We start from the raw sequence: 14,703 nt of genomic DNA, 5'->3' as shown, positions 1-14,703 counted from the left end.
TACTAATACAAAGGACTTGCTGGATCTGGGCGATGAGTGCACTTAGAGTTAAATCTCGATCCTTTCCCTCAGAAAGAGGGGATAACTACATTGGACTTTTCTGTTTTGCCTTACAGAAGATATTGCTTGAAATATTACAGCTGACACCTGAAATGCTACGTCTGAATTTATGTGCAAGGCAAGACGTATAGTGCACCCTGAGATGAAACTAGCCAGGCGATGTAGCAGGGCTGTAGCAGGAAACTCATAGGAGGGAACACGCTGATGTCTGAGAGGTCCTGGTGTAATTCTGTGTTACTTCAAGGCTGGGGCTTTTATGGTGTTTGTACCTTAGGATAAGCTGTAAGGAGAACAGCAGTACTGCACAAGTATAGTACTAGTGAATTATTCACCAAACCAAAAGTAGGAGGAAGAAGCTCTGTAGGGACCCTTTCCACTGAATGGGACTGAAATGCATTCTTCTAAGAGAATTTAACTTTGTTTTGCTCACAGATCCTTAGGAAGATGTAAGCTCAGGGATCAGAATAAGGTATGGGTGATGGCATGTGTGTCCTGTGCCAGATGTTCCCTGACTTTTCAGCAGGGAGAACAACAGAGGGTGATGTCTTCCAGCCCTCCAGCTCATACAAGAAATGGAGGCCAGATTCCCTTTTAAGCACTGAAAAATGCAACCTGCTCCCCTCTAAATGCATCAAGCTCCTCCTCAGCAGCTTGATGGCGAGAACCCTAAGTCCAGAGGTGGCAGTCTTGGATCCATGTCCCTCCTCTTGATGAAGAGACTCAAGCCCTCATCCTGGGATGCCCTAACTGCAAAGATGTGTTATTCTGGGAAGGAGGGGAGGGAAGCCATCTGGTCCTCTCTTGCTAATGTGCTTCCAGACCTCATCAAACCATTGCATTACACCTGAGAGACTGTTGAGTACATATGATTCCATCCCATGTCATTAAGTTTGGGGACCTGGGTTTCAAGTGCCATTTCATGGTGAATTTGGAGATATTAATGGCATCTTTAGGTTTAGGCAACAGCTAGGCACTTTTGTTGAATCGTATCTTGGAGCTTGGATGTTTTAAATAGAAGCAGGTCAAAGGAGGTGATCCTGCCCCTCTACTCTCTCTTCTGAGACCTCACCTGGAGTATTGTGTACAGATCTGGTGTCCTCAACATAAAAAGGACATAGAACTGTTTGAAACAAGTCTAGAGGAGGGCCACGACTATGATCAGGGGACTGGAGCACCTCCCGTATGAAGACAGGCTGAGAAAGTTGGGGCTGTTCAGCCTGGAGAAGAGAAGGCTGCATGGAGACCTCATAGCAGCCTTCCAGTACCTTAAGGATGCTGGAGAGGGACTCTTCATTAGGGACTGTAGTGATAGGACAAGGGGTAATGTGTTAAAACTTAAACAGGGAAAGTTTAGATTGGATATAAGGAAGAAGTTCTTTATTGTAAGGGTGGTGAAGCACTGGAATGGGTTGCCCAGGGAAGTTGTGAATGCTCCATCCCTGGCAGTGTTCAAGGCCAGGTTGGACAGAGCCTTGGGTGGCATGGTTTAGTGTGAGGTGTCCCTGCCCATGGGAGGGGGGTTGGAACTTGATGATCTTAAGGTCCTTTCCAACCCTAACTATTCTATGATTCTATGATTCTGTATAGACATGCACTGTAGTTTGTGACTCTGCCTTCAGCACTGCAACTGCAATGTGAGGGGGTACCTGTGTGACTCAGTTACTAGTAAAATAGGGAAATACCTAAAACTGTACCCAGGAGATAAGTTCCCTAGTGAAGATGTTGGCCTAGATACCTATGGGACTTAGGAGCACTAGTTTTTTTAACCTGTAGTCTCAGAGATTGGTTCTACCTTGGGAGTTGATTCTTGGTTCCCCGTTGTCTCCCATGTGTGGACACATTTACCTGAGTCAAGCACGTGTCCCTGTCTTGTGTGTCCTTTGCAGCATGGTTTTGTTCTATAGGCTGACTCTGTTGAAATTGTTTTGTGGGATTTTTGTGTGTCTCACTCTGGCTCACATCTGTTTTATATGAGTATCAGTGTGTTTTCTGGGACTCCTGGTAAAACTATTGAGATCTGAAAGTCAGGCTTCTCTGCAAAAGGATGCACATGATTTGATTAAGATGCCTTTAAAGTCTGTGGTGTGAAGCATGTGAAGCTTAAGTTTGTCTAGTAGTAAATATTTCTTAAATGAAGTTTAATGAGGTTTCCCAGGAAGCAAGTGTCTATCTCACATTGGTGTTAGCTCAGGAGTTGTACCAGAGCTGCAGGAGGAGAAGGTAAAAAGCCCTGTCTGGCTCAGCAGCTGAGTTTGGGAGATGGTTGATATGGCAGTATTTGTAGAGGCAAGCCCTGTCTAGATGAACCACATTAGTTTGTTCCTCTGTAGACATGCCTGCCCTTGGCAGGGGGGTTGGAACTAGGTGATCTTAAGGTCCTTTCCAACCCTAACTATTCTATGATTCTGTGAATGGGGAGAGCCTGCTTTGCCTATCCACTGGGAAGTTGTGTGATTTAATGGTTCTCTGGGAAAAGAAGACAGATTTGGAACCCTAAATGTTGCTGTTGATTGTGTAAAAGAAAGCTATCAGTACCTGCATTTGTGCATCTTCTGCTCTACACCAAGCTCTAGTACATGAGCAGCCTTTTTATAATGATAAAATCTTTAATACTAATTAAAAAATAATTGTCTCTATAAAAACCCCTATCTTTCAAAACTGGGACTGTGATTTTCCACAAGTCTGAGGAAACATGTTTTCCTCTGTAGTCAATGGAAGCTATTTGGTGTCATTGCTTCAGACTGCATATTTACATGCTGAGGGCAATTAGGTAGAGAGGGGGAGTTTTTCAAAGAACAAAACTTGTTGTGATCAAGGTCCTTGGAGTCAAGATCCAGGATTTCAGATACAGTGTAGTTAATTATTTCTGTTCTCTTCCTTTGAATCTGCTTAGAAACTGGGCTTTTCCAAATGAGGCAAAAAACCTAAGCACAAACATAAAGGCTTCATAAAGAAATGTGGTCATTCCTGTCCAAGCAAGCTGGCAGGGCTGTTGTGCACAGCCTGGAAGAGCTCCCAGTGGTACACTGGTATTCCACAATACAGGGTCATTCTCCTGCAGGAAGGTGGGCCATCTGAATGTTTTAATTTCATTAAATATTTCTCTTGTTGTATGGTAGAATATAATGTCGTAACTTTTCCTGATCCTGGAGTCGTATCTCTAAAGTGGATGTTTAGCTTATAAAATACTTAATGATGGATGCTCTTTCAGTAGATCCCAGGAGAATTTTCAGTACTATACATCCATATCACTGTCAGTGCATATACTTTCATTATGTTTTACACCTCTCCCAAATGTCCATAATTTTCCCCATTTAAGGGAAAACAAGAAAGCTTCAAGTCAGAGAAAGTAGCTAGTGACACTCATTAAAACCCCATGCAGTGATAATTTCTTTCTGTGTAATGAAATTGCTCTGAGCTTTACATTGCTTTGCTTTGTCTGTGCAGATAGTTGCAGCAATAATGGCAATCACAGGAATTGTAATGATGGCATATGCAGATGGTTTCCAGGGTGATTCAATTATTGGAGTAGCATATGCTGTTGGATCAGCCTCTACATCGGCATTGTATAAGGTAGGTCATAACTGTTTATTAGTATTCTTCTGTTCTTTAACATTGGATGTTAAAAATGCATGAGTGCAAAGGGAAATCCTTTAAAATAAATGTTTTATTATATTCATCCCTCCTGCATCATTCATATTGTGACCAGGAGATATTGCAATGTCAGGAAATCTACGATGAGGGTAATTAGTTGTTAGCTGCCAAATATTCAGAATGACTTCACTTTATGAGCCTTTAATGAAATCGCCATCGCTATGCTGCGAGGAGTTTGGATAATGTTTTATTCATTTCCGGGTACCACAGTTTATCGACACTATTTTGAAGGGGATTGCCATCTGCAGCAGGTAGGAAAGCCTGACTGCAGGCAGTGCTGCTTTCCTTGAGCAGGGACGGATGGCTCATCCCTGCTCTGCAGTGCAGCTGTCTTGCATATTCTGGTCTCGTGCTGGGCTTGGAGCCCCTGTGTGTGCCTGGTGCATGTGATGCAGGGCTTTGTCCCTTGCTGGAAAGTCCTGGCTGCTCTTGAAGGTGAGGGATGAAGAAGGCAGGGGAGTGTCCAAGTTACGTTGGGCCAAACATGGCTGTATTTATTGTCAGCTTGGAGAAGGTGAAGAAGAGCAGAAGTTTAGACTTGGTTGAAGTGCAATAAGAAGTTACCTCCCAGCTTTAGACTTTGCTTGCCTTTCTAATAAATTTGTTCTGACCATTCACAAGTCACTCACTTGTAACTTTAACCAAAACTTCAGCTTTATACAGGTCTGCATCAAAAGAAGTGTGATCAGCAGATTGAAGTAGGTGATTCTGCCCCTCTTTGCTCTTTTGAGACCCTACTTAAAGCACTGTGTGCAGTTCTGGTGTCCTCAATATAAGAAGGACATGGAGCTGTTGGAGCATGTCAAGAGAAGGGCCATGAGGATGATCGGGGCTGGAACACCTCCTGCATAAAGACAGGCTGAGGAAGTTGGGGCTGTTCAGCCTGGAGAAGAGAAGGCTGTGTGGAGACCTCATAGCAGCCTTCCAGTATCTGAAGGGGGCCTAACAAGGATGCCGGAGAGGGACGCTTTGTCAGGGACTGTAGAGATAGGACAAGGGGGAAGGGGTTTAAATTTAAAAAGGGAAGTTCACCTTAGATATAAGGAAGAAGTTCTTTATTGTGGGGGTGGTGAGGTACTGGAACAGGTTGCCCAAAGAAGTGGTAAATGCTCCATCCCTGGCAGTGTTCAAGGCCAGGTTGGACAGAGCTTTGGGTGACATGGTCTCGTGTCCCTGCCCATGCAGGGGGGTTGGAACTAGATATCTTAAGGTCCTTTCCAACCCAAACGATTCTGTGATTCAAAGTGTATGAATTTAGGCTCACACAGGACAAATCCTCCCAGAGGCTTGTGCTGCCTGTGAGCCTGAAGTGAGTCCCTTGAGGGAAGGCTTTCCTCTCTCAGCAGGGTCATGCTATGGAAGTCACTGGAGTCCCCTCACAAATCCTAACAGTGCCAAGCACAGCCCAAATCCTATAACATGGTTGCATGGTGTTGTCCTTGCATTCTTAGTTGCACTGGCTCCTCATGGCATTTTGCATTAAGCTTCGTTACACAGATTCACCTGCCATAGAATCATAGAATGGTATATCCCCACATAATAAGGTGGTACCCTCCTGTGCTAAAATGCAGGAAGGGGCAGAAATCAGACCAAAGGTCCCCATTCAGAACTCCTCTGTAGGAAAGGGCCAGGTTGTGACACACTGGCCTAGTCAGGGCTGTACTGTGTCCTCGTCTCCCCAAGGGACTGAAGACTCTGTGCAAGGAGAATTTTGACAAGCATGACATCTGAAACGCTCCTCTCTTCTCTCCTTTACAGGTTTTGTTCAAAATGTTTCTTGGAAGTGCAAACTTCGGGGAAGCGGCACATTTTGTTTCTACCCTGGGCTTCTTCAATTTAATTTTCATCTCTGTTACCCCAGTCATACTGTATTTTACAAAAGTGGAGTACTGGTCCCCCTTCTCTGCTGTTCCATGGGGTTACCTCTGTGGAGTAGCTGGACTCTGGTTAGGTATGTGATAAAAAATGGACTAATTTTCCAGTTCTTCTCCCTCCCACCCTAATACAAAATCAGGCTCAGACACAAACATTTTCCCCTACCCCTTTAAGCAGCAGAGCTCTCTCATAGATTAAATCTGAGCCCTGTGCAAACAGGTACCCCTTGATAAATGATTCATGATTTTCATAAGAAGCCTTAGTATTAACAGTAAACATGAAGCAGTCGTATGAATTGTCCAGTTTTCATCTTTATACTCCTACCATAATTTCATTAGTATTTCACTGTCTCTGTCACAGTTTGATTGATTGCTATAAATCCAGTTTCAAAGGGCCATGTGTACCCTGTTGGTTCCTGGTGTGCTCTGTGGAGTGTGTGCTCTGACACAGACACCCACAGTGCTGAGGCACCTTTCTGTGGGTGCTGCAGGGCTCTGGGCAGAGCTCGCACAGCTTTGCATCAACCTGCAAAGGCTAGTGCTGTTTCATTGCCTGTGGTCTTCACCTCCCCTCTGCCCTTCCACAATGCTCCCTCTTTCAGAGCCGCAATTGCTATCCTCTAGCCTGACAGAATATAGAGTTGGATTCAGCCCAGGGACGTTTTAATTTCCAGATGTAACAACATCCTTTCCTTTAGTAAAGTCTTTATTATTTTGTAATTGAAGATGTTTTTGTCTCCCCTGCAAGTGTATTAAATGGAAACAAAAAGGATGTAATTGGCCAGTACATAGCCCATCCATGCAGCCATCCCAAGACGTGGTTGGGCTAACAACTGGCAGCACCTTGTAACTGCTCTAACCAGAATTGCAGCTGCTCTGTGAGCACCTAAGGGACAAAAGTAGGGATAATTTATCACCCAGCTATCTACCCAAGCATATAATCCCAGGCACGAGGGAAAAACCTTGCAGAGTGAGCAGGCTTCCTCCTTTTACATAGGGGACTCATCAGCAGGTCTGAGTGGGGAACTTGTGGTCCTGCCACAACGGACAGAACTAGTCCCTGGCTGCGAGAGCTGGAGGAGCACCCTAGGGAATGGTGTGAAAATCAAGTTTTTGCAATTTGTTTTTGATCTCTCAAGGAAATTGGAGTTGGCTGGGAATGCTGTCATGTAAAAACCCTCAACCCATTTGGGGTACATTTGTACTTCTGTCAGCTTTCATTCTGCCTTCAGCATGGCAGAAAGACCATAGTCTCACTCCAGTCTGCTTAGTTCACAGTTAACTTCATCAGGTAATTGTATTTAGCATCCTTTAGATCATGAATTCCTGCTGCTATCACCTTTGGCATGTGGTTGAGGTAGAGAGGGGCAGGGCCTTTCCTCAGTGAAAAGTCTTACTAAGACAAGGACAGCACAGCCTCAGTCAAAATGGGGAAGCTGGGATCACATCATTCTGGTAGGAGAAGTGATGGCTTATGGCAGCAAAACTGGGTTGTTGGTGTCTGATTGAAGCTTGGACAAAGCTGTGAAATACAGTGTGATAACGGTGGTATTACAGTTAGTGAAAGGGCATGCAGACCTCCCTCTTCCCTCATACAGAACTGCCCCTCATTTCACACTCATATATAAAAAATTAAAAATTAATCACTGTGACAACTACATCACTGTGGTGTGCATACTGAGCATGCATCATACTTGTAGGGTCAAGGTGGAGGACAAAAGCCTCAGTGTAGTGTTTTTCTCCATAAATCACATACTACTTTCTCTGTTTATCCCTAGCTTTCAATATTCTGGTTAATGTTGGTGTCGTGCTTACATACCCCATTCTGATCTCAATTGGCACAGTGCTCAGCGTCCCTGGAAATGCAGGTACAAGTACCATGGTTGTTAGTAGAAAAATAAACACACGGGCATGCAGATAGCAGAAGTTTATTGTCTACATAGTCAGAGTCTGTTGTCACAAGTTTCAAAAGCAGTTTGGTCTCCTATGGCTTCTACAGATACTCCTGGTGATGGTGGGTGTTTCAGATGGCAAAAGCATTTGGGTTTTGTCTTGCCTCTTTCTCTGGGAGTGACAGGGTACATCCATACCATGCAGGGGAGAGAGCAGGCTGATCCCCAGCCAATAGCCCAAAGCTGCTGGCTGCTGCTGAGAAATGGTGGGGCCAGTGTGCTGCTGCAGCAGCTCAGCACTGTGCTGGTGACTTGCCGTGGAGCAGCAAGGCAGTATGTATATGTGGAAGTTTACTTCAGAGTCATATCTTATTGAATAGCCTCTGTCTCCTCCTTCACCTTCTTAGCCTCGCTACTCCAGGTATTTGAGGATGTTTTCAAAGAAACGTCTATTTTTATAGGAATACAGGTCAGAGCTATTAAACAGTCAGTACCGGAAAAAGGCTGCTGAAGGGCTCAGCTGCACTATTGTTGCTGGTTGTGGAGCTGGGAGGCTGGGCACAGAGGCATCGACTCCAGCTTTCTGACCTGCATAATGCTCTCTCCCCATCCCTGGTCTGTGCAGCCCAAGGAAACGTTACACTCAGGTAACCTGCTGTAGATAGAGGGTTAACATAAAGTAGCTTCCCTCTCAGAGCAAAAATTAAAACCTCGAGGTTTAGACCAGCTCTATAAAGCTTCCTTGGAGCCTACATGAAAGTGGTTAGGCACAGAGGAGACGTGGCACTTCCAGTACTACGTGGCCAGGTCAAAGCTGTTCTTAACTCAAGGAGCTGGTCACTGTAGGGGATTGAGAGGAACATGGCCAGAGTGCAACACACAGGTTATGGACATGTGCCAGGCTGGTCTGATGCTGTAGTTCAACCTGCTGCAGTCTTGACAGCATTGTCATTTCTTCTTCACAGCTGTGGATCTGTTAAAGCACAAAATGATCTTCAGTGTAGTGAGATTGGGAGCCACCATCATCATTTGCATTGGGTTTCTGCTCATGCTGCTTCCTGAGGAATGGGATGAAATAACCCTGCGGTTCATCAACAGCTTGAAAGAGAAGAAAAGTGAGGATCATGCCGATGACATCACAGACTCCAGCGTACACACAAGAAGCAGAAGCAGAGCTAATGGTACAGTGTCTATACCACTAGGTTAGGGGTGGTGGACTTCAACTGCACGCAGATGTATATTCTGTGAATATAGCTTAAATTTCCCACTACTTGTATGCTTAAAAATGACATTTACTCTGAAGAGGGATGGACTGTAAGATAAGAGAAGTACATCTATAATAAATGTTTACATTTATACACTTATCAAGGAACGGGTGTAAATAACTACAATAAAATGTTTTGTAATAAGAAAACATTTAAGCTTGTGTCTTACTGAATTGGTGCATTTAAAATATGAATCAAGTCTACATTGTTTATCTCCTTTTGCTGGCAAAAGTAGAGCCATTCTCAAGGATACAAATCTTGGATATTTCCAACTAAATCTCAGAATTCAACATGTCAACTTAACTTTCAATAATGTGACCTTTCAGTGAGGTAGTACTTTTGGAAAGCCATTTCAAACCTCTCCTGGCTTTTTTGAGAATCCACTTCTGCAAGAGGCCAATGTTCATGTCAATATTAGGAATTATTATCAGACTAAATATTCTATGAGGTGCAAAACATTAATTTTTTGTTACGTTGTGTTATTGTGAAATGTGATGAAAGTTATGTTGCACAAAACCTGGACATGCTACAGTGCTATTAGCTCGGAGACATGGCTCTGCAAGGTTGTCTCCTCTCTGTTGAATACTGTACCTGCAGGCAGTGGGAATCCATGGCTTGGTACTGATGACTGATGTCTCAACAAATGTGACACCCAGGATATGACTGGGGGCAGTGGTATGGGCAAGCACTGCTGAGACACCTTGCTTCCCAGTCCAGTTGGAAGAGAGAATTCCATAGCTGAGCATAGGAGAACCATATATTTAAGGTGAGTTGTTGCTGATTAAAACAGTTGAAAATAGTTTTGCTAGTTTGTGGATTTGTAGGAATTCTAGCAGCCCTAGTCACACAAACTGAGTACTGAGCTGGTGCTGATGATGCCCTCCACTCCAGAAGGATGATCAGCTATGATCTAAGGGCTATGATCAGCCCTTAGGCAGCTTCACGCCTTATCCCAGCCTTTGCTAAAGAACCGACCCCACTCATGGCACTCATTGTCTGCTCTAGCCTGTGACTCTTTAGCTGCAAACATCCTATTAACCTGGACCCACCAAAGCACCCATAGCTTCTCTCCCCTGACCAGGCTCCAGCGCTAGCCCCTCATTCCTTCCAGTCATTCTGAGCTGTGCCTTGTCCCAACACCAGCTTCCTAGCAGTGTCGCTGGATTTTGGGTGCCTTTAGTAAGTAGCAGTAAAGACAAGAATAGCCTTATTTTAGCTCTTCTTCTCCCAGAAAAGCTGCACTCCCAGCTGAACAAGCTTCTCAGGAGAGACTAACCCTGTACCACCAGCATCCCAAGGAAATGTCAGTTCCTATTTTATAGAGCTCTTGGCCCAACAAGTATGTTTTCTTAACCTCCACAGTGGAAAAGCCTTTCAAAAGTCAACACAAACCAGCCAAGCTGCACAGTTCTCTGAGCAGTGCCCTAGGGCTGGACTGGTCCCAGAAGCAGAGGAAGCAGTGGTGGGGCTGAAGGGTGGTGGGCAGCCAGTGTGTCCCCATAGCCATTAGGGCTGACTACTGCTGCAAACAAATTTATGTAAGTAATAACAAAACCACTTCTTTTGGTTTACTCTCTTCTATTTGAGGGTTTTTAATGTTCCTGTCTAAACTGTTCCTTGCAACCAGTAGAGCTAACAAAATATAATTAAAAAAAAAAAAACAAACTAACAACCCCAAAACAAAACCAACCAAACTTGGGCTCTTCCATTACATGGCTACAGAATTAGGTCTGTAGAGACCAACCCAACCAATCATCCCCTTTGCACTAAACCCATCTGGAGAAGATGGGCTCAGCTGTTTGTCTACTGCTTTTGAAAGGAGTTAGACATTTAAAATATTCTATAAGAAGTGAATTATATTGAACAGGAGATATGATGTGATGAAAACAAATAGCACATGGGAGCTTGGGCATGAGCCCAAGTCAATTTTTGGACTCAATATATTCATTTACATTACTAGATAGTTTTAGTGATGTGTTTTACTGAAATTTAGCTTCTGCCAAATCGAACATATGGGAATAAGAAACATTTCCTGTTAGTATGCTTTGCTGAGTACAAATTTGGCAAGCAGCCTCATGGCCGCATCTTCAAGCCCAGGACTGGATCCTTCAAGGAACCTAATTGAGGATTCAACAGGGAACATCATGCAAAACCTATATTTCAGTCTATTTTTTTCTACTTCAGATGTTTCACGGCCAGGGTCACTATGCCAACCTGTCACTCTCAGTCAGCAAAAGCCGCTGTAGTACGCTTATGATTTATGCACATGAATAAATCTTATGAATTATGCTGCTCACGTGCCCTTTATGTGCATTTTTAATCCAGTGGTGGTTTTGGTCTGGGGTTACCTAATACCTTGTTGGGTTCTTTCTCTGTCTCCATGAAGGTAAGCCATGAACCGTTCTTTTCTTGTTGAGTTGCAGCTGCTGCTGATCGTTGTGGCCTCCTTATCTCCTGGTTTGCGCATATGGTGTACCTGCTTGCCAGCAGAGCATGGGACACTGAAGTCCCAGACCTCAAATAAACATTACCCGTCAACAACTAAAACATCAGTGTATTACCAATGTTCTTCTCATACTAAAGACAAAACAGCACTGTACTAGGAAACAATCCTAAGAAAATTAACTAACTCTATTCCAACCAAAAGCGTATCTATATGAAAGTGCATATATGAAAGTGCACAGGTTGCAGGCTAAGGCTGCAGCAAATCTAGCTACTCATACTAAGAAGGTAAAGCTAAGCAAACAGCATACTAATCTACACAATATTATAACTCTAGAAGTGACTTCTTCTATTTAAAACTTACTTAAGCTAACAACTAATATGTCTCAACACTCTCTACAAGCAAACCCTGTGCCTGCCCCTTTCCCAGGGACCAGTGATCACCCTTGATTTCCACAGGGAGAAAATATGTGTAGCTCTGACCCATGCAGTCACCTTCCACCTCACATCAGGCTTAACAGACACCATCTAACCCAAACCAAGCTTTCTGTTCAGAGCAAGCATCCCTCGTGTTGCTGCCTGCACATTGAACAGGGCTAAGGTTCTACAGAAGGCTTTCCGCTCTCCGCTGCCACTATGCTTCTCCCAGCCCCTGCTGAGGGTGGGCAGGAGGGATTTGCTTCTTCATCCTTCCCCCACCAGCAACTCCAGACAACTCTGCCACTGCAGCCACAAGTGCCCCAGATCCCCAGAGGCGAGCAGGTACCTAATCCCTCCAATACATCACTTCCAGATGCTGTCCAGGGGTGTTCATCCTGCTCAGCTATTCCCTATGGCCCCCTCCTTCACCTGCTGCCCAACCAGCAGTTTTTTCCTCCTTACTGAGTGAGGAAGGTAATTGTTTTCCCTAGAGTCCCTCAGCTCAGCCTTTCAGCTGGAGAAAACCCATTAAAACCCAAGAAATCAGACAATAAATGGAGGCTATTTTGCATGATGGTGCTGACAATCCATCAAAGATATGCAAACCAGTAATCACACCCATCAAGTGACTGATCAGATGTGTTAGTTCCGCTGCTGTGGATGTCTCTGATGAGCCCTTCTACCATCTCCAGCAATGTGAGGGCTTCATTTCAGTTGTGCTGCCTCATTTGCACCCCAAGGAAAATGGCAGTTTTGTCTGGCAGCTGCATCATCAGATTCTCCTTCACACCAGGGCCTGGCTCCCTGGAAGGAAAACAAAACATGCTGCGAATAACCCATCTCGAGCATCGCTGCCTGCACATGTCCTCTCCAGAGGGCTCGACAGCCAGGCACTGCAGACAATGTTATCTCAGCACCACTGGTACCGTCAGCCTTGGCTAATTAAGATGAACATCCCCTGTTAATACAAGCAACAAGCAGAGGAGGGAGGAACAAGCCGTATTTCTCAACTTTACAGATGTGTAATAATGTGATCCATTAGCTGTACTAGTATGTATTCCAGACAGTGAATGGTGCTGGATTATTTTCCTCTCTTCACTGCTCCATTTGTTCATGCTGTTGCTCCCTATACTTGCTGCAAGCATGATAAACAGCAAGCCTATTTGCATCATTAATGGGCATCTCTTAACAGAGATTTGCATAAAGTCCAGGTGTTATTTTGGCTAAAATCCATGCTGCCCCATTTCCATCTCCTCCTGTGCCTGTGCTTTTTGTAATTTAAAACTAAATTTTAAGGCAGAGAAATTATCTTTAAAGCAGAGAAGTTTTAAGGCAGAGGTGGTTCACTGCTGCAGTTCAATGTTAGACTAGTGCCCCGTGCCAAATCCTCCCCTTGATTCACCACTGCTCCATGTGCAAAGAATAATAAACTCTGCCTCTCAGTGGGAAAAACCCTGCCCAAGTTATGACACTGCCCTACCCTTGAGCTTTTCCTGGTATCTTCCTCACAACAAGGGTATCAGAGCACTCAGGGGTCAACATTTCCATTTTGACTGAAAAAAATCTGCTGGAAAATCCAATTCCGGTGAGATAAGTGTCACTTACAGGTTCCAGCTGAATTTGGTGGAGGATTTCAGGCAATTAATGAAATGGGAGAAAGGTGGAAAGAGCTTCCAGCCCTCCTGGTAGGGACCACATGCTGTCCCTAACAGCGATCTATGGGACCAAAGCTCCTTGCATCACCATGTTTCCACAGCACAGCACTTGGGAATCAAAACAAACCTTAAATACAGATAAAAGACTGCATTAAGTAACACCCCAGTTAAAAAAAAAAAACCACTATGAGCTTCACATCACCAGGAGGTCAGTAATAAAGGTAGTCCTGAGCTTCAGGTTGGCTTTAGGAAGCATTTCTTTACTGAGATGGTGGCCAAACATTAGAACGGGCTTCCTGAAGTGGTTGGTGCCCCAAACTTGTCAGTGTTTAAGAAGCATTTGGACAACACCCTTAATACCATGCTTTAACACGGTCAGCCCTGAACTGGTCAGACTGGACTAGATGATCATTGTGGGTCCCCTTCCAGCTGAAATAGTCTGTTCTGTTCTACCTCAACACATCCTTCCCTTCATCCAATCCATCAGTTGGTGCTAAAGCCAGGTTTAAGTGAGGGGGTTAACACAGCATCACTTTGTGCTGTAGCAAGGCTGCCCCTGCTCACTCTCAAGCTCAGCAGGTTAATGCCAGTAGCCACAATCATCACTGCACATGCAAAGCTCACCCAGCAAACCCCCCAGCATCCACACAGCACCCTGCTCTCCAGGGAGCTCTGGTAAAGGTGTGAAGGGGTAATTCTGGCTCAGCAGTTTCAAGTAATAATATTTGGAAGCCTCTCCCAGTACCACTGGGCCCTTATGGAACCCTGTTCAACCCCAAATTTGCTCTCAGTTTGCCCCAGCAACCTGCAGGAAGGGTGTCTTTTTGAAGACTGTTTTTTAGGGATTTATTGAGAAAAACTGGTCATTAACTGATGCAGCATCAAGGTGGTGCCTCTTCACCCAGAGATGAAGTGCTTGAAGCTATATTAGTCTTGGATACACCTGTCCCTTTGATCTCCCCTTCCCTAAATCACTGTATGACAGGCTGTGGCAATTGAGGAAACCCATGTGGCTTGGAAAGAAACCTGTCCAAAAGGGGGTGTTTACCAGCATGGGGAGCAGGGGGATCCAAGAGTACTCCAGCAGGCCAGGGCCACAGCACTGCATCCAGGTGAAACACCCAGATACAGGAGGATGGATGCTAGCTTGAAATCCACATGGGTTTTCCACTGCTCTGACACATCCATCACTGCATTTAATTCACAGTTTTCCCAAGCTGCTTAACAGGAATGACCTGTTCTCAGCAGGGGAGGAGGGAGTAAAAAAACCCTAAAAATAGATAAGTAGACATGGGAGGGAAGCAGGGCACTGGTTTTATATTTTCATTAGAAAAAGAGGAAAAAACAAACAAACAAAACCTAAAATGAAACCTAAGCTCTTCTGCTCCCTCCCGCCCTGTGTGACATATTGTAAAGCAAAGTCACAAGTGATGTTGGTACC

The 14,703-nt window shown here is 44.6% G+C and overlaps 1 protein-coding gene across 3 annotated transcripts in view; it reads left to right on the top strand.

The window, feature by feature from the left end:
- SLC35F4 (solute carrier family 35 member F4) overlaps positions 1 to 9,110 on the top strand; it is a 127,372-nt gene extending 118,262 nt beyond the window's left edge. The window contains exons 5-8 of one of the 3 annotated variants that reach the window (XM_061462625.1): positions 3,508 to 3,633; positions 5,473 to 5,665; positions 7,367 to 7,456; positions 8,446 to 9,110. In XM_061462625.1, coding sequence (XP_061318609.1) covers positions 3,508 to 3,633; positions 5,473 to 5,665; positions 7,367 to 7,456; positions 8,446 to 8,687 — 651 coding nt within the window. In that variant the 3' untranslated portion in view covers positions 8,688 to 9,110. The remainder of the gene's footprint in view (positions 1 to 3,507; positions 3,634 to 5,472; positions 5,666 to 7,366; positions 7,457 to 8,445) is intronic. The other 2 variants (XM_061462626.1, XM_061462627.1) reach the window with 2 other exon arrangements.
- Positions 9,111 to 14,703: the final 5,593 nt, after the last annotated feature.

This window comes from Pezoporus flaviventris, unplaced genomic scaffold (genome assembly GCF_033815535.1).
Source record: "Pezoporus flaviventris isolate CSIRO_AGI_PZ_B2104156 unplaced genomic scaffold, CSIRO_AGI_Pfla_v1 ptg000035l, whole genome shotgun sequence".
Classification (NCBI taxonomy): domain Eukaryota; kingdom Metazoa; phylum Chordata; class Aves; order Psittaciformes; family Psittacidae; genus Pezoporus; species Pezoporus flaviventris.
The sequence above is the reverse complement of the archived record's forward strand: the minus strand, read 5'-3'. Positions and strand labels throughout refer to the sequence as shown.